The sequence below is a fragment of the Camelus ferus genome, chromosome 3, assembly GCF_009834535.1.
Source record: "Camelus ferus isolate YT-003-E chromosome 3, BCGSAC_Cfer_1.0, whole genome shotgun sequence".
NCBI lineage: Eukaryota > Metazoa > Chordata > Mammalia > Artiodactyla > Camelidae > Camelus > Camelus ferus.
In genome coordinates this window covers 82,160,665-82,180,654 of record NC_045698.1, presented here as the reverse complement: position 1 = coordinate 82,180,654, position 19,990 = coordinate 82,160,665, and the positions used below count along the sequence as shown (strand labels likewise).

The following is a 19,990-nucleotide window of genomic DNA, read 5'->3' as shown; positions in this document are numbered from 1 at the left end:
TTATTTATTCCGACTGACAAAGGCGACAAAATAGTCAAAAGCAGGTGAGACGAAAACCTGGTAAGCTCTTTATTTTGTTTCACTTATTTACGCACAATTAAGTTTTACTTTTAATCTCAACTAAGAGATAGCTATCAAGTTGTAGCAAAAACCATGAGCACTGTAAATAGATAAAGGGTATTCACTTATGGCTTGAAATTTTTATGAAAACTATAGTTAAAGCAGAGAATTTCACTGTACTGGTAAGTAGCCCGTAGTCTAGGGCCCTCTTCTTTCCAGTATCTTGGGAAAACCAATGAAATTCAAGTCTCTTTAATAAACCTTAACCTGGAATCACCACTACATAGCAAAGAGCAGTTTCACTGAAAAACAGTGGTGCAACTTTTAGTAATTAATCTGAACAATCTAAGATAAATAAGTTTCCCAGAACTACTATACTGTTACATATGGAATTCAAAGAATGGCAGGAGTCAACTCTTAACAAATTTTTTTTTCTTTCCGAAGTTACTAGTCAGTGAATTTGGAAGAAAAATAAATGAAAAGCACTGTTTTCACTATATTTTTACACAGCGCTGCTGGTTGATATAGTAAACAATTATTAACTGTTTTAAGACACCAACTCTTTTTAACTACAGAGATACTTGGCTTTAACTTTGAATAAGAAATGAAACCAATCCCAATTATTCACAAATGTGACAACTAGAGCCTATGGAATGGGGCCCCATGCACATTACACAATTCTTGGATAAACGACTTTGGTAAACCATCCCAGCCCAAGGACGTCAGATCTAAAACTTTAAAAATCCTACAAAACATTCTAACTTCTGAATTCAGGCTCTGTACATTAAGGACATCAATGACCGAAGCGTTACTGCCTCCATGGTTCTCAAACGCCAGGTCCCCGGGCCCTTAAGGGCAGGGACATCCATGGAGGGGAGGGGGGCGTGGGGCCCCCCGTGAGGGCGACGAGGCTTTCTTGGCCTCTGTCCGTCATTCTGGGCCGAGCTCGGCTGACTCAGAGGCGCGGACTCGCCACCGGCGACGCGGAAGCCTCCCTCACTCACCGTGAAGCGCTGGTCGCCAACGCTGCCCACGGAGAAGCAGTGGTCGCCGGGGTTCACAGCCCCGGTCAGCACCTGGTGCAGGTTCATGTCGACGCCTTAGTCCAGCAACCGACGCCGCGTCCGGCTCATGCCCCGGGTCAAGCCGCTTCCCTCCCTCTCTCTCTCTCAGGGGCGGCGGCCACTCTTGGGAGGCGCCAGGCGCCAGAAGCCGGAGCCGCTCCGCTGCGGCCCGCAGCTCATCCCGAGGCCCCACGGGCGAGGCCCGAAGGGGGCGGGCCGGCGAGCGGGCGGAGCGCCGCGCTCGTCCGCGCACCTGTCACAGCCCCCGCGGGCCCAGGTGAAGCTCGGGGTCGACCCAGCGGCCGCGACCCCGGCCCGACTCACCGGCCAGGAAGGCCGCGAGGTCCACAACACTTCCTCCGGGCTCCGGGCGGAGGGCTCCGATCGAGCCCAAGCGGCACAAGCGACAGATGCTCGCCCTCCCCACCTGACCTGGCCCTTCCCGGCTCCGGTGCCTGCCACCCCGACTGGCCTTGACGGCTCACTACGCGTCGCTAGGTCCCTTCGGCCCAAATATCGCGAGATCTCTCGCAGCGATGAGGACTACTGCGGTAAAAGATTCTTTTACCACAGTACAGAGACCGGCAAGTGAAAAACGCCTCTTCGGGGATATGTTGGCCAATCCCGAGCCCCAGTCCACTTAGGGCTCCGCCCACTACTGAGGACAGACCAATCTCTTCGAGGCCTGTGAGCGACGCTGTGCGTTTGAATGTTGAACGTAGGGAGTCTGGTAAAACAAAAAGAGGCTTGAGTGAGGCCAGGGTTGTCAAATTATGCTTTAGGTTTGGCCAGAAAGCTTAAAAGGGAGAAATGAGTTAAAAATGCCGTTGCAGGGTGTCCTCGGTCCTGATGGAGACTACAAGTCCCAACAAGCACCGCTCCCCTCGGCCGCCCGTGAGTACTCCGAGTAAGTGTGGACTTTGAAGCTTCTCTGCCCTCGCGCTGTGTTTACTCTGGCAGCACGCGCGTTTCCAGTCCGCTAAAACAGAAAATTTTGAAAGGCTTAAACACTTGACAAGTACTAAAATGAAACGTTTTCACCTAAGTTTACCATAACGTTCGTTTTGAAGTAGTACTGGTTGTAATAATACACCAGCCGTGCATTGAGCTGCTGTTTTGGAAAAACCTAAGGATTCCAAAATGCTCAGTGTCACAGTTTCCCCTGCGAGATTCAACTTTCTTTGTATTTTGACACAAGTTTTGTATTATTATTGATAAACATCTGCTTATGTTTCCTCTCAAATACGGTAAACCTCTTAGGGACAGACTGTCCTGTATCCCAAGTGTCTAGCGCAGTGACCTTTCTAGCCTAGATGTTGAGTAAATCTTAAATGAGTGAATGCAAATAGGAACTCTCCACTTAAAAAGAGAATTTTTTTTTTAATTTCTAAATTGATTTTGATTTTTATATACTTTTGTTATGGTTAAAAAAAAAAACCTTCACACCAATACTTGGATGGGAAGAGTACTAGCAGTTCTATGTCCTTTGGCTTTCCCTAAGTTTTTTGCGATGTACATTTACTTTGTTTTGCAAATTTAAAAAAGTTACTTAAAAAATAAATTTGTCATCTCCCTTTTTTAATTTAAAAAATGTAAATGAATGCCATTATCTCAGTCTCCTCATAAAAATGAGGTATTTAAAATCTAACTTGTCTTTAAAAAAAACTTTTATTGAAGTCTAACATATTTAGAGTTTAATTTGTCTAATCCAATCTAATTATTAATTTCGATTTTATTTAAGGTGGCTTTAAGTTAGTTTTATATTTTAGATCTTAAATCAAGATACTACATGTTCCGCATAAATTCGGTGTCTAGCCCAAAGTTTAACATGTTTACTCATTCTTTTCTGACCAGCTTTTGGTTTTGAAAGGCATGCGGTATATATAGCAGAATGGAAGAAACTAAGGGACCTAGTAGTTAGGAAATCTGAGATTTACTCCTAATCTCGTATTTGTTGTATGATCTTGGAAAATAACTTTAAGACTGTTTTTCTCATCTGTAAAATTAGCAAGTTTGAGTTAACTATCAACAACATTTTGCTTGGCATTTTTATTCCTAATAAACATCTGTTAGTTTTTATTAAGTTCCTTCATCCTTAAGATAGACTGAGTTTGAATCTTGGCCTAACCACTCATTTAGACAAGTTACTAATCTCTCTGTGCTTTACTTTCCTTATCTATGAAGAAGGGATAGTAGTAGACTTTCTTCATATAATTATCATGAAGATTAAATGAACACATAGAATTCAATAGATGTTAGCTACTATTGTTATCATTATTATTATTATTAAATAAACCTAACCTTTTGACATATTCTTACTTTTTCCAAAGTTTTCCAAATAGTGTCAAACCTTACTTAGTCCAAATCAAAATTTCCAGGAATGTTTGAGCCTGCCACAAATGTTCTGAGGCCATCATGGTCTGTATCCCAAACTGTGAGACTACAGAACAATAGCTAATGAAAAGTGAGAGCATTCTTTTGCCTCTTATTCATCTGAAACACTTCTACTACTTTATTAAACTGCCCATTAAACAACCTATCTTTGATGTACGGCAGATGAACTGTTCAAGTGACACAACTACATGCTTGTAATTTATCTATTTCTTCCTCTACAACTTCAGCCTACTGTCTAGTTTTATACAGTCCTTGAGCTGAAAATGGCTTTTACATTTTTAAATGGTTGAAAAAATCAATTTAAGAAATTATTTTATGATACATAAAAATTATATGAAATTCCCATGTCCATAAGTGAAATTTTTTTGGAACACAGCAATGCATAGTCAATTAGGTATTGTCTGTGGCTGCTTTCACACTACAACTGCAGAGTTGAGTAGTTTCAACAGAAACCATATACCCTGTGATAAAAATTTTTACTATTTGGCCCTTTAGAGAAAAAGTTTGCCAACCCCTAATGTATAGGAAGGATTCTTTACTATTCTATGATCCTTGAAATAGTTTTGCTAAGCAGAATGGTTGTTGCACTGCATGACAATGCAGCTTAATTAGTAAAATGTATAATGTCAATGATTACACAAGCATCTTTAAATACACCCATTGTATCCCTTATTTCCCAGTATTTATCATAGCACAGAGTAGATACTCACTAAAAGTTGAGTGCAAGTATGAATACAGACAGGACTTACTTACATATATATAAAAAGTCCCTGAAGAACTACCCTGGGGAAGTGGCCATAGACAATCTCTTTGCTTTCAAATTCCTTTTCTTCATAGATCACCCCCTCATGTCACTCACCTCCCCTTAACAAGGCTCTTCCAATCCTAAATCCAGTCCTGACTTCTTATGCAACCTGAGCAAACTCTGACCTTGTGGCAAAATTACTAAGATAAGGAAATGGAGGAGATGAAAGTAAATTATACATGTTTGCCTTTCATCCTCCCCTTCTTGTCCCCTTCTGCCCAGAGGCCACAAATCTACCTCCTAACACAAAAAGTCCAGGAGAATTCTTGAATATAATTACTCCCTGAACTGTAATTAAATTTTGTCATTCTGTTCTTTGAATATGGAAAGCCTGGGTGCTTTTTTTTTCCCTTTTGTTTCTTTCATGCTTTTTTTTCCTGTAGTTTCTTTAGTGTTATTCTTCAGCTGTATTACTAAGAAATAAAAGAGGAAGGATGGTTTTAAAAAAGGAAATAAAGTCCTTTTTTTTTAATAAAATTCCATATATTTTGCCTTAATTCTAGCAGCAGAATCTCTTAAAAAACCAAGTACTGTGTTGTTTTAGGGACTAGCAGGCCAAAGAGAAGTTAATGCTCTCTTCAGTGCTAGTCTTAAAGGGAAAGGGGGACTTTATCAGGTGATGACAGTGTAAAGAAAAGCAAACAGGCTAAACCCTAAGATTCTTGGGGGTGGAAAGGAGCATATAGGAAGCCAGCTCAGATGGAGAAGTAGTCATGACTCTTCCTTATTAGTTTATTTCCTGAAATCCTTGTCATTACCTTCCTCCCTGCCACCCTCATCCTAAATTCATCAGTATAAATCCCTACCCTCCCAGGGCCTGTGCCAAGGGAGCCACCAACAGGGGCTTCAGTCCCCACTGCCAACACCCAATAGATGAAGGAGGTTAGAAGTAAAGGGAGTCCCTAGTCCCATAACTAAGGCTAAATCAGAGGGACTGTGTTGCTGAAATTTCACACAAGCATTCTGAACTCCTTATCTCATAAAAATAATGTGAGGGTCTCTGTGCCTCTAAGATATTGACTGCCCCACACCCAGCTAGTTCAATCGGTAGAGTATGAGACTATTAAGATATTGACTGCCCCAGAAACCTGCCTGTGCTGCCAACAGCAATCTTGCTACAGAAAATCCATCAGTAATATTATAGGTTAAATAGATATTTGAGCACTGATTAGGACCCTAACCATCATCTGTAATATTGTTACTATAGAAAAATTAATTCCAATACCTCTAAAATGTGAAGATTGCCATTAAATACTCTTGGTTCACCCTCTTTTCTCAGCTGAAGGTCCTCATAAACATTTAAAGGGAAATTACTTATAAAAGCTACTCTTTATTAAACACCCACTCTACACTGTGATAGGTATTTTGTTCATCTCACTTAAGTTTCAACAACCCTGTGAAGGTAGAATCTCTGTTTTACAAATGAAGAAACCTAAACTCAAAGAAATTAATTAACTAGCCCAAAGTCACATTAGATTTACGGTGTATCACCAACCAAAGATTTGAATTTACATCTCTTGGGCTGCAAAGGCCCTCCTAATGTTCTTCAAAGATGCCTGAATCCCAAAGTGTATGTAGTTAAAGCCTACTACTTACTCTTTACCTGGTAAGGTGAGAAGAGACAGGAGAAATGAATTGACTTATTTGAATTAGGTCTTCAGGGCTTCTCTAGTAGGAAGAACCATTTTCCCAAAACAGTTTTCTCTTCCCCTTTCTCAAGATAGAAGGGAAGCTTACCTCCTTACCTTGACACATGCCCAAACTATAAAAACCAGCCTCTATTAAAAGGTAAAATAAACATCTCCAACCAGAAAACTCTCTGATACGCAGCCATTATAGATATTCACTTGGTTTAAGACAAATACTTCTAGGGATGTTTTGGAACTGCCAATAAGTCGCATACATCTACTGGGGCTTTAGTCAGATTGTGACTCTTAACACCTACTGGAGTTTTCATTAGAGGGAAGCAGAAGTTAAGAGATGGAAAGGAGAGGCCATGTAGAAGATAACAGCAGAGAGTTTTGTTTAGCCAGGAGCAACTTGAGAGAAAAATGGGCCCTGGGATAGAAATGAAGAGAAGTGACTATCCCAGTCAAAATCCCAGCAAGTTATTCTGTGGATACTAACAAATTGATTCTAACTATTTATGGGAGGCAAAAGACCCAGAATAGCCAAAACTACTGAAGGAGAAAAAGTTGAAGGACTGATACTATCCAATTTCAAGACTTACTGTAAAGCTACAGTAATCAAGACAGTGTGGTTTTGGTGAAAGAATAGACAAATAAATAAGTGGAACAGAATAGAGAACGAAGAAAGAGACCCTGATCTATAGTCAAGTGATCTTTTACAAAGGAGCAAAGGCAATATAATGAAGCAAAGATGGTGCTGGAAAAACTGGGCAACCATGTGCAAAAAAATTAATCTAGACACAGACCTTACACCATTCACAAAATCTAACTCAAAATGGATCACAAACCCAAAATTAAAGCACAAAACTCCTAGAAGATAAAATTAAAATTAAAAATCCTGGAAGCTAACATAGGAGAAACCTAGATGACCTTGAGATTGGTGATGACTCCTTAGCTATAATATCAAAGGCATAATTCATGAAAGAAACAATGGATAAGCTGAACTTCATTAAAACAAAAAACTAGTCTTTGAAAGACAATGTCAAGAGAATGTGAAGACAAACCACAGACTGGGAGAAAATATTTGCAAAAGATGCTTCTGATAAAAGATTATTTTCCAAAATACACAAAGAACTCTTAAAATTCAACAGTGAGGTGAGGGGCGGGGAGGTGGGTATAGTTCAGTGGTAGAGTGCATGGTTAGCATGCATGATGTTCTGGGTTCAATCCTAGTACATCTTAAAAAAATAAAATAAGAAAACAAACAACCTGATTGAAAATGGGCCAAAGACTATAACAGATACTTAATCAAAGAACATGTATAGATGCCAAATGAGCATATGGGAAAATGCTCCACATTGTATGTCATTGGGGAAATACAAATTAAAACAACAGTGAAATACTACTACGTATTTATTAGAATGGCCAAAACCTGGAACACTGGCAATACCAAATGCTGATGAGGATGTGAGCAACAGGAATTCTCACCCACTGCTGGTGAGAATGCAAAATGGTACAGTCACATTGGAAGACAGTTTGACAATTTCTTACAAAACTAAATATACTCTTACCATGCAACCCAGCAGTCATGCCTCTCAGAATTTACCCAAAGGAGGTGAAAACTATGTCCACATAAAAACCTGCACATAAATGTTTATAGCAGCTTTATTTACAACTGCCAAGAATTAGAAGTGAACACTATGTCCATCAGTAGATTAATGGGTAAGTAAACTGTGGTACTTCAAGACTATGGAATATTACTTAGTGCTAAAAAGAAATGAGCTCTTCAGCCATGATGAGTTATGGAAGAACCTTAAAAGCATATTGCTAAGTGAAAGAAACCAACGTGAAAATCTACATACTTTATGACTCCAACTAGATGACATTCTGAAAAAAGCAGAACTAAAAAGGTAGTAAAAAGATCAGTGATTGCCCAGGATTGGCAGTAGGGCCAGAGCACAGAGGCTTTTTAAAAGGGTATTAAAAATTCTCTGTATGATACTATCAAGATGGATACATGTCATTTTACTTTTGTCCAAACCTATAGAATGTACCATACCAAGAGTGAACCCTAAGGTAAATTACGAACTTTGGTGATTATGTGTCAAGGGAGGTCCATCGGTTGTCACATATGTACCACCCTGCTTAGGGATATTGATAATGGAGAGGCTGTGCAAGTGTGAGGGCAGGGATATTTGGGAAATCTCTGTTTCTTCCTCTTCATTTTTTTGTGTACCTAAAACTTCTCTAAACAAAGTCCTTAAAAAAAAAAAAAAAAGGAGGAGGACTATGATTTGGTAAATCATCACGGCCTACCACTTCCCACTAGCTGAAAAGATGAGAAGAGGTAGGGAGATAAATTATTGAACAGACATTTGGGGAATGTTCTTCAAGCTTGGGAGAAATTACAAAAGACTGGTATATTTTGAAAGCAAAGAAAAGAGATGGTGTGTGCAGGGGAAATAGAGGGTTTTTTAACCTAGTTAGATTATAAACAAAGCTTAGCAGGAACTGTGCTTGCACTCACTCATGTATGTGTTATGGAATAACTGATGAAGCAGAACACAAAATTTTCCAGCATAAGAAACTGCCAGCCTCTTTTCTGCCTAGGACAACATAGCAAATGCCCTTGAGGCGTCCTGTGTCTAGATGAGAGTCACTTGAGTGGCTCCTTTAATTATGCAATATAAGCTTAGCTTATATATGCTTCTGCATAAAGATGATGGGAGAGTGAAGTTGAGAGACACACTCTGTCCATCAATATCTAACTCTCCATATATATATAAACCAGCAAAATTTTGTCAGTAATGAGCACATTAGGAAAAGAATACAACCTCATGAGATAAGCCAGAAAAAGTGATGTCCACTACACAAGTAGAAGATTCTGCTGAGGCTCAGTCAGTGTGACTCGACTTGCATCTCCCAGAAGCAATCCTAGAATGTTAAAAACAAATCCTTAGAATTTTCACAAATTATCCCCAGAAAGAAGTGGGCTGAGAATGTATCTTTATTTTTTTCCTCTTCTGCCTAGGGCAGTAGACATAGCTGCTTAGTTCATTTTTGATTGAGAGGAAGAGGACACCATGACAACCTCACTTGAACCTTTGGTCCAGTGCTGAGGGATGATGCCCATCCTACCCAATTATGTGAGGCCAAAATCTTCCCCACCTGCTTTTTTCTCCCCTTAAATTGGTTTGAGTTTTAATTCTGTTTCTGTCACTTTGGATCACAAGACTAATAAATGATAACTTACAGTCCAACCAGCATGAAAGTTCCAATTTTCCTGACTCTGGGAAATAATAGCTTGTTGGGTTTTAAAAAATAAAAAATAAAAGTATAGACACCAGGCAGAAAATTAATTCCACAGAAAAACATCTAAGAGAGCTCTGAATGAACAGAAAGAAGCAGAGTTGATAAATGGATGATTTAGTTATTCTGAATTTACCTGCTGATTTTTCCTTCCCATATAGTAGAGGAAAGAAAAAAAAAAAAGAATGCTTTTAAGAGAGAAATTCAGTAAGCAACTTTCTAAAATAAAAAAACAAAACCCTTATTTCTGTAACTGAAATTGCTAGAAATTCAAATGGCAACAATTTCCCTGTGTTCTGGAAGAACACTGCCATATTCTCAGTGCAGAGGCTTGTCATTATAGCTCCTGAATCAAAAGCATCCATAAAGAGAGTGCTCCAGGTTGTAAATAGTGCTTTAATTAAGGCACATCTATCTGAACTAATAATGGATTTTTAGTAACTAGGATCTTTTGCTTTCTGAATCTTAAGAGCTAGAGGTAGATAAAAGAAATGCCTTTTTGCTATACATGAAAAAGTCACTTTCACTGTTATTTCTGGGAAAAAAATCTCACCCTCAAGTTTGTTTTTTTCAGAAATGAAATTAGAAAATCTATAGGATGGTATTTTTATAGGTTTCTAACTTTCTCGTATTGATAATGAAGTTTGGTGTCTAACATGGTAAATTTGTTTGCTTAATATTTGTCCCAGAAAGTTTTTACCCTGGAAAAGAAGGGGGATAAGATTTTGAAAGCTTCTCATAAAAGAGTAGGAATGGAGACAGGCTGCTGATTAACAGTGTTACATGACTGGCATTTTACTAGTGTAGTGAAACTATAGGAGAATATGGCAGGGCAAGCCATTTTGGATAGTTAAGGTTAAGACTGATTTCAGTATTTGAAGTAATCAGAGGACATCCCTGGTAGAAGCTAGTTGGAGAAATGGGATTGGAGCTCAGGAATGGTTACAGAGCTAGTAATACAAAACTGAGAGCTATCCATGAAAACTGTCAAGAGTTGACCCTCAGAAGGGTAGATGGTTTCTAAGGGAGAAAGAGTGAAGAAAGCAAAGAATAGAGAACAAAGAACTGAAGCTTAATCACTATGCAATAGGAGTAATCAGAGTTCAACTCGTCTAATGTAGTCAGGTGATGGGAGAGGCATCAAAGAAATAGAGCAGAAACTTTTTAAGAAGAATGTTGCTTGAAGGGAAAAAAAGTGCTCCTCAGACTGTAAAAATAATCAAAGTCCAATAAGAGAGCATTAGATTTAGGATTTTAGGAGATCATTAGTGATCTTCTAAATACATGATAAGACATGAGGAGGCATCAGCTGGCATTTATAATATCTATAAATTCTCTTTGTCTTTGTACTTATTCATTGTCCTTTTCTCCAGGCGGGTACTGTAAGAGGAAAACTATGAAGAAAATTACAAGGCTCTGAAGAATTAGCCCACTGTGAGGGACTCAATCCTTCAGCCAAGCCTTGTCTCTGACTTGGGCACTGAGAGCTCTTGAATAGATGAAGACAGAATATCTTTTTTTTCTTTCCTTCCTTCCTTTTTCTTTTTCCTTTTTTTTTTTCTTTCCATTATTTCTTTTTAAGATCTTTTTGCTTTAATTTTTGTTTTAAATGTTCCCAATATCTGGAGCTCTGCCAGGGAAAGGTGCTGACTGGAGAATACCTAGTCTACAACAAACAGGAGGGCAATGGTTTCCTAGGCTTCAGTCAGAGAACAAGTCCTTTCTAGCACTGGCTCTGGACCACCGTCCTGAAGTCTAATTAGTTGCTTCTCCGACCTTGATTGCTACCTTGAAAAGAGGCTTTAAAACCTTTTGAGTCTCCCAAGCTTGCCATGCCCTGCTGCCTTATTTAGTCAGCAACCTTGCCCTGCCCAGACCTCTTGCTGTCTGACCACACTGCTTAGCTAACCTCATTTGTGTCACACCCTATGGCCTATGCCTCCTCTTGAAAGGCCCATTTAAGAGCTAGCTCCTTACACAAATGGAAAGGCATTATGAATTCTTGATGGAGTAAAAATCAAGGATATAAGGCATCCAGGGTGGACTTGGAGGGGTTGGACTTGTCAATCCTAAGTGTGGGAATAGAGACTTTTGGCTAGAGAGGATAGAAGTGGGGCAAGAAAGGTTAAACTTGATTGTCTCCATCTTCCCTGCCAAGTAGGATGCAAATCCTTTCAAGGAGGGAATAAGAATTGTATAGTATGTGAATTATGTTTTAATAAATTTGTTTAAAAAAAGAAGTGCATGTAAGAGATGGGATAGGATTAGAAAAGTATTGAGTTTAAAAGTCTTTCATGTTAGCATGGCAGTTCCTAGTTATGGATCCCCTTAATGATGTTTTTATATGGAGGAATAGCAATTGCCTATATGTTCCTCTCTTCCTTTCTTGTTGAGATATTAGAGTGCTCCAAAGGTTTCCACAGAACCTGTTCAATTTCTAGCAGTCATTCCAGGGGAAGAACAAATGGAACATATAACCATATGTTTCCTAATCAACAAATGCAAAGCATGGTGGATATACTAAATATTCTAATGCATAAATAATATTTATACAGTCTGTTTAAGCTGTACATAACAGACTATGCAACCAGTGGTGGTCTAAATAATACAGAAATATAATTGTGTCATAAAATAGTTCCAGGGTGGTGCAGCAACAAAATGGGATTTCCTCTGATGGGCACAAATGGACTATAGCAGCTCCAGATAAATTTGCTCACCAGAAAACATATAGGAAAGCAAGAAGGATGGGGGAGGGAAGAGGCATTCTCCTTACTTTCAACTTTTCTTTTACTGGGGAAGAAAATCTCTCTTGGAAGTTACCCATGGCCAAAAATGCGTCACATTGCAAACACCTAGCTTCAAGGGAGGCTGGGGAAGTGAATAGCTGGCTTTTTAGCCTTAGAGAAAGGAGTAAAATAAAGGAGGGGACTGGAAGTGGCTTCTAGGTAAGGCTCCCAAACTGTCTGTTACATGATTCACCGGGAAAAAGGATAATACAACCAAAAAAATGCTTGCTTGAGGAACTTCCAATATGAGCAGATTTCATTTAAACTAAGGTACAACTCAAAAACTGATAACTAAGATTTGAAAAACAAAAATGGCATGTTTGAGTAGTGAACAAAACTTCCAAAACCAAAACATGAGCATATGAAACTATGTTATGAAAATAAATCTGGTTAAGATAGGTTTGTGTTTTGGATTCCACTCAGTTTGGGAGGACTGCAGATTTCTTATAGTACCAGCTAACTTTTCCTGGAATTCTCCTTTATCACCTTCACAGTAGCTACCTAGGGGACCAAAAGTCCAGATGTTCCATCTCAAGTTTAGTTGAGAGGGGAGACGGTATAGCTCAGTGGTAGAGTGCATGCTTAGTATGCACAAGGTCCTGGGTTCAATCTTCAGTACCTCCATTAAAAAATAGATAAATAAATAAACCTAAATACCTCCTCTTACCCCCACTCACCCCCCAAAAAAAGCAAATCCAGTAAGTTAGTTGAGAGTGTTTCTAACTACTCCTAATCACGGTATTTGTTTTTCTTTCCATTCAATTTTGGATTGGGTCACATTTAACATCTCTATACTTCTCAAAGAGGTTTTAAGTAAAACACTACAAATCCTAAATACTAGAAGATGAAAAAAAGTGCTGATATTTGGAGAAATAAAACCTAGTTCTCAGACCTTGGATCCCTACAAAAGTTGAAAACTCAGAAAAACAACTTTTTCATTCAGACTGCGACCAAGTGACTTCTCAGCTCAAAGAATATCCTTTGAATTGTGGGCAAGGTCTGCCATATCAGTAAACTAAAGATGGTGGGCCATCAAGACATCAGCCACTGCAACCACCTGACTATGTACCCTGAGGGGATTCAGGATGAAGAGAAACAGGATACTGGAGAAAAACAGGATAACAGATAATTACGGTGTATACCAAAGGAATAATTTCAATAAGCCCAGACTCTTCCCATACAAAGTGCTAAATTCATTAACTTGAGATGTCTGGTTTTCTTTAATTAACAGTAATTTTTTATTTTTAAAAAATTTTTTTGTAAAAACTGCTATGTATCTTGGCTCCTTCCTTACCTCTCTGGAACAATCCCTCAGAGCTATCTGAGAGCCTGTCTCTTGGGCTTAAGTCCTCAGTATGTCCACCAAATAAAACATAGTTCTCAACTTTTAGGTTGCACAATTATTTTCCATCAACAGTACCTTTTTTATTATACAAAATGAAACAAGAAACCACACTTAATTTTCACTGTTACTAATAAATGGAGTAATTGTTCATACATTCTAGCTTTAACAACTTTGACTACATTGACCCTTAGATTTTTATTTTTAAAAAAGGAAATACAGAACTGATCAAAAAGAGCACCCTATGCACTGTTACGAGAGTGTATAGTATAGAAAAAAAGTTATTTAGACACATTCAAAACTTAGGCTTCAATTTCTGTGTCTTTTCCACTGTATCACAGCTGACTCCATCTAAGGATAAATAGGAAAAATTATTACCAAACTGATTATAATTAAGAATATACTTTCCAAAGATTGTACACAAAAGACATTAAAGAAGAAAGAAGATTCACAAATAAGAATCTGTGGGGGTCCACTCAGAACCCCAGAGTTGGTATGAAGACTATTTTAAGCTAAAGACCTTTGAGATTCAACAGATGCAGAAAGAAGCTGCCTTGGAGCTTCCCTTATTAAAAGCAGAAACTTTGGGGAAATGAAGTTGCCATAAATTCCCTCTTCTGGCAGCTTTTACTCCCAGGAAGGAAGCCATGAGTAGACCTATCAAAAATCCCCTCTCTGGAGAGATTTATAGATTTGAAGAGGAAGGACCACAGGTACCTGCACAGACAAACATTATCACAAACTTTTTATCTCTCCTTTGTTCTCCTAAAACCCATTTTTCTCCCTTAAAGAAACTTACAACTCTTCCCATAGAAGACTTTTCTCCCCTCTCCTTTTCCCTTATTAAGTCGAATCTATGAACCTCTAACTAACCATGGAATGAGCTAGCTATTTCTTTTGTTCTCTTATGCATACAAGTAAATTTTTTCTTCAGTTTAATTTGCAGGTCCCCAATTACTATACATAAGAAGGTAGAGGAAAAATGTCCTTCCTGTCCAACAAGTATGCCAGTTTCCACAAATGGTACTATTGGCATTTTTGGTGAGCCAGTTCTTTGTTGCATGGGAGTGTCCCATAATTCAGGGCATTAAGTGTTCCTGGCTCCTGCCAGTAGTGCTCCCACGCTCCACTCCTCCCCATCTCACAACGTGTCAACCAGATATAACCTACACGTATCCTCAGTTGGATTGCCAGATAAATTTTAGATTTCACATTCTTATAGAGTAGTTCTTTAAACTAAAAAAATAGTTTATTGTTTCTCTGAAATTCAAATTTAACTGAGCTTCTTATATTTTTTAAAAGACTTATTTTCTTGTAGAGCAATTTTAGGTACACAACAAAATTAAGAGGAAAGTACAGAGATTTCCCATAGACACTTATCCCCTACACAGACATAGCTTCCCCCTTTATTAAAGTCTCCTACTAGAAGGTTACATTTATTACAACTGATGCACCTACATTAACACCTCATTAACAAGAGCATAGTTTACATTACCATTCACTCTTGGTGTTGTACATTTTATGGGTTGGACAAATGTGTAATGACATGTATCGACTATTATGATATCTTCCAGAGCAGTTTCATTGCCCTAAAAATCCTCTGTCGGGAATGGGGTATAGCTCAGTGGTAGAATGCGTGTTGAGCATGCATGAGGTTCTGGGTTCAGTTCCCAGTACCTACATTAATAAAATATATATATATATATATATATATATTTTATTTATTTATATATATATTTTATTTATTTTATATATATATATTTATTATTTTAATTTTCATATATATATATATATGAAAATTAAAATAAATAAATAAATAAACTTTAAAAACCCTCTGTGCTCCAGCTACTTGTATTTTTATACCCTAATTCTTGGAATCCTAACCCAAGGGCTCCCTAAAAAGGTGGTACCACCCCTCATGAGAGCTACCTCCTCTCAGAAAGCCTCGCTAACTTGCTGAACATTCTAGAGTTGAAAATACTGCAATCATCCACTCGTTCAGCAAATATTGGTTTGCAATATTTTAAAGTGTTTACTAGGTATCTTAAGCTTCATTTGATATTGTAAAGCACAAAAATAAATAAGACATAATCCCAAATCTCCAGGGACTATCAAACACTGGATCCCCCAAATCACCTAAACAACCTGAGAGTAAGACAAAGCTGAGTTTATTGTGTGCTAGGGTGGAGAGACTCATGAAAGAGTCTCAGTGATCTCTCAGAGAAGAAAGGGCAAATTTGGGATATTTATTGAGATTTTGAAGTTTGGTTTAAGGCAGGTCTTTTAATTAGAGGAGGGGGGTGTTGATTAGGATTGGGTATGGATCAGTATGTGGATCACATGGATGGTATAGTTTAGAATTACCGGACACAGCAAGGTGAGAATTTGTGCCAAGTTTCAGATTGTAAACTGTTGTTTGTTATCTTTTATTGAGGAGTTAATGGTTCTCCCAGGAAATTCCACCATCTGACATTTTCCTTTAGATCAAATAGTTAATGCTTATTTGCCTTTTCCTGGGAAAATCAATAATTATTGTGGACAGTTATGCTTAGAATTTCAGAGGTACACTCCTGCTTTTCATAGCTGTACAACCAAGACCTCAGAGACCGTGAATTTCTCTGTGATTCTTAGGTGACCTCTGCCAAATGTGGGTGACCTTTTGTTGTGTTCTGAAGATGACTTTAGGCATGAGACTGCTTCTATTTACTGTTTTAGCTCAAAAAGGCCATAAATTTCCCAAAGAGAATTTATAAGTTTTTCAGAGTAAAGTTTATTAGCTAGAACATGATGTATCCTACGGAGATAAATACTGTACTTCTGACAGACTGTAGGCTGTTCAGAACACTGCCAGGCCAGTAACTAAGACACAATCAAGATTCCTAGATAGCACCGGCTTTTTCAGGCAGTGGATTCCCAACTCTTCTGAAATAACAATGTCTTTGAGTAGAATCTGTTCAAGCAGCTCTGGAACGGAGGAAATCTCTTCTTCTGAAACCTAGATGTGAACAGGCCTTTTGTGAGTTAAAATGAACTTCCCAGTGTGATTTGTCTAACAACAGCAGTCACAGCAGCTAAACTAGTAGGAACGTCAGCAACTTGTTCAGGGGACTTCTTTTAAATTTGATATTCCTTCATATTGTGCAGTCTTTGATTCTCACTGGAAGCACACTACAGTTCTCTTTTTAACATCTTATTTTTGAATATTTGTTATTGGAATATACTATAGGTACTTTGTTTAAATAAAATGAATGTGATTTGTTTAAATATAAAATTTACTTTCAATAGTCAATAATATTTAAAACATATTAATGATAAAGTGATTTTTGGAAGGCAGGGTTTCAGAAATTTTTCTTTGTTATCATAGTGGGCTTTTATTTTAAATAAATTTCTGTGATAAATATAATTATGCTTTTATCTAACATTTATATTTTATTTAAAACATTTTTTTAATTTTATTTTTTACTGAAGTGTAGTTGATTTACAATGTTGGTTTCAGGTGTACAGCAAAGCGATCCAGTTATACATGTACTTACATATATATGTATATTTTCAGATTCTTTTCCATTATAGCTTGTTACAGAAATTGAATATAGGGGGGATGGTATAGCTCAAGTGGTAGAATGTATGCTTAACATGCACAAGGTCCTGGGTTCAATCCCCAGTACCTCCATTAAAAAATAATTAAATAAATAAGCCCAATTACCTCCCCCCAAAAAGAGAAATTGAATATAGTTCCCTGTGCTATACAATAGATTCTTATTGTTTATCTATTTTATATATAGTGGTGGAAAACACACCATAGTTCTTTGTGTATAAGTTTACCTCTTATGAAATCCTATCACCTTTTCTGTTGTGTATTTCTGATTATTGTTATAATACTTTAAATCCTGCTACTTTCCTGGAAAACCCATGACTCTACCCTCTGTAAAATCTGTGCCCTGAAGAGATTTATTAGAAATCTCTTTAGAAAATCCTGACTTAACTTTGTTTTTTGATGGGTCATATTTTAAAACTAAAACAGATAAATATCATGTAAAATTTTAAAAATAGGTAAAAATCAAATTCACTTCACCCCTAGAGTACAACTCTTTGCCAGGTGGAAAAGTCTGCACAGATGGCAGAACTCATTGTGCTCCCTAGGACTCGTTAGCTAGATAAGAAAGAGCAATAACATTTACAGGGACGGTAGATATCCTTTGGGGCAGTGCATGAAATTGAAGTGCTCTGGAGACAAGGAGGGTTCAGGAGGAGCTCAATTAAGAATGGCCAACAAAGAATATGAAAACAATTATATGTATGTAGGTATATGACTGAAACATTGTGTTGTACACCAGAAATTGACACATTGTAACTGACAATTAAATAAAATAAATAAATAAATAAATAAATAAATAAATAAATAAATAAATAAATAAATAAGAATGGCCAACAAATTAAAGAATTATGAATTTTTTGTTTCCTGAGGAGGTAGCTATTATCAAAACAGGAACTCATACAAAAGGTTAAAGGAAATGCCCTGGCATTCAACTAAGATCCTAGACTTCATGATACGTCAAAAAAGCTAAATCTTTGGAGAGGTTCCCAGAATCTATTGTAGAATGGCATTAAACAGAGTTTACAGTCTAGCCAAGTGAGAGAAGCATGTAAGGTAGTAAATGCAATAAGGGACATAAGTACTATGACAGAAATAATATGAGGGGCAATATGTAGGGAAGCACAATATGGAGGGAATGGTCAGTTCTTAACAGGGAAGGCGGGTAATAATGCCTCGGGAACAGTGGCTTAGGGAAAGGGATCTTGGAGGTAAGTCTTTGGAAGATGAGGATGAGCAGGGAAGAGGGAATGCTTTCCAGGTAATGTGAGTAGCTCAAGCAAAGGCTACGAAACAGCTTGGCCAATGCAGGACTTGCAAATATTTTGGGTGGCTAGAACAATTAGGTGACGAATAAGACATGGTGAGTTTATTACGGAAAATGTATGTACCTCGATCCGTGCCTCAAATAAAGCAATTTAAAGGAAAGGAATTATTTTGGTAAAAGCATAATTCTTGATTAATAAATAGAGTGCTTTACCTGAAAAGCTTCTGTTTTAACTATTATAAATATATCTTGATCCTGGTAGTCTTACTTATTTTTTAACTGCCCTAAAACTTAGCTTTAAGAAAAGAATTATGCCACATGTTCAATTCTGTTGATACACTTTCTCCTACCATAATCTAGTTGCTGCAAATTTTTGAAACTTCATTCAGGATAAGCATAAATTTGTGCAAATATACCTACTTTTAACCAGATGTTATTCAACTTAAAAAGCAGTCATATTCCAATATCCAACTTTAAAAAGTGATTGTTAGACATGGCCAATATTCTTATACCTGAATAACAAATATACATTTGTGTATGCACCTGTATGTGTGCATATATCTGTATATATGTACCCATAAGTGTCATTTTCTATTTTTGTAGTATCCTTTTACAACCTAAAACCAACATTCCATGCTAGCACATAATAGTTTTCTGATTATTATTATGTAACATTCTTATTAGTAAACATTGTACCTGGTACAAGTATTACAGTAAACCAGCTGAAGCACAGTTCAGTGCCCTTAACCCAGTAGGTTTTTATACATAAGTAATGTAGAACCTAATGGTAGACACAGGAACATGTCATAGCCTTGTTCTCTTTACTTTTTTGGATCTTAAGTTTAGAGAGTTAAGCTAATAATCATACTTCCTTACTCATGGCACACTGCCATCATTTAGGCAACTCTTCCTCCCATCTCTTCACTTTTAAAAAATTTTAGGAATAGTATTTTATACATGTACTCTTATTCCCCAGGATTTAGATGGAAGTAAAGTCCTAGGAGTTAGAGAGACCAGGGGATCCTGATTCTTTGCCACTTACTGAGCATGCAACCTTGAGTAAATTATTTGACCTCTGTGATACTCCATTTTCTCATCTGTAAAATAGGAATAATAATAACCACCTCATAGGGTTGTTGTGACAATTGGAATAGGCACCTAGAGTGCTTAGCACAGTGTATGATACATGGTAAGTGCTCAGTACATTTTTGCTGCTGTTATTAGATTGCCAATTGCAAAAGGGCTTTGATTTTGGACAAAAATCAATCCAGGCTAGACACATCTACCAATATGCTATGTACCTGTAAACAAGTCACTTTGCCAAACTGTTACTCTGTTTTTGAAACTAAGAATGGAAATAACAATGCAATTGTTTGTAAATAAGATTGTGAAAATTTAAAACATTAAATAAATGTGAGTAATTTATGTCACCTCATTTAATCTATAGTTATATTTAATTAATTAATGTTTTGTATTAATAGTGTGCCTTCCACTCAGACATTAATAAGACATTTCAAAGATGAGCAAGCGTAGAGCATTGAACCTGCCCAAGGTTATGGACTCAGTAAGATAAGAGGAGCAGATATTCTGTAACTGTCGGACAATTAGAAAATAAATGTTAAAAATAGAACTGTTAAAATAGAAAAGATTTTCATGTTTATTCCCAAGTAGTAAATAATAAGCCCTCAGTGAACCTTAGCAGCTGCTCTCTTAGGAAATGGGTAGCACTAATGACCAGATCTT

The 19,990-nt window shown here is 37.5% G+C and overlaps 2 protein-coding genes across 10 annotated transcripts in view; one reads left to right on the top strand and one right to left on the bottom strand.

The window, feature by feature from the left end:
• The window catches only part of DMXL1 (Dmx like 1), a 114,736-nt gene extending 113,535 nt beyond the window's left edge, over positions 1-1,201 (bottom strand). For all 9 annotated transcript variants that reach the window (XM_032476559.1, XM_032476560.1, XM_032476561.1 and 6 more), the window contains exon 1: positions 1,065-1,201. In XM_032476559.1, coding sequence (XP_032332450.1) covers positions 1,065-1,151 — 87 coding nt within the window. In that variant the 5' untranslated portion in view covers positions 1,152-1,201. The remainder of the gene's footprint in view (positions 1-1,064) is intronic.
• A 640-nt stretch (positions 1,202-1,841) lies between these two features.
• The window catches only part of DTWD2 (DTW domain containing 2), a 150,305-nt gene continuing 132,156 nt past the window's right edge, over positions 1,842-19,990 (top strand). The window contains exon 1 of the mRNA XM_032476557.1: positions 1,842-2,031. Within this exon, the coding sequence (XP_032332448.1) occupies positions 1,946-2,031 (86 nt within the window). The 5' untranslated portion in view covers positions 1,842-1,945. The remainder of the gene's footprint in view (positions 2,032-19,990) is intronic.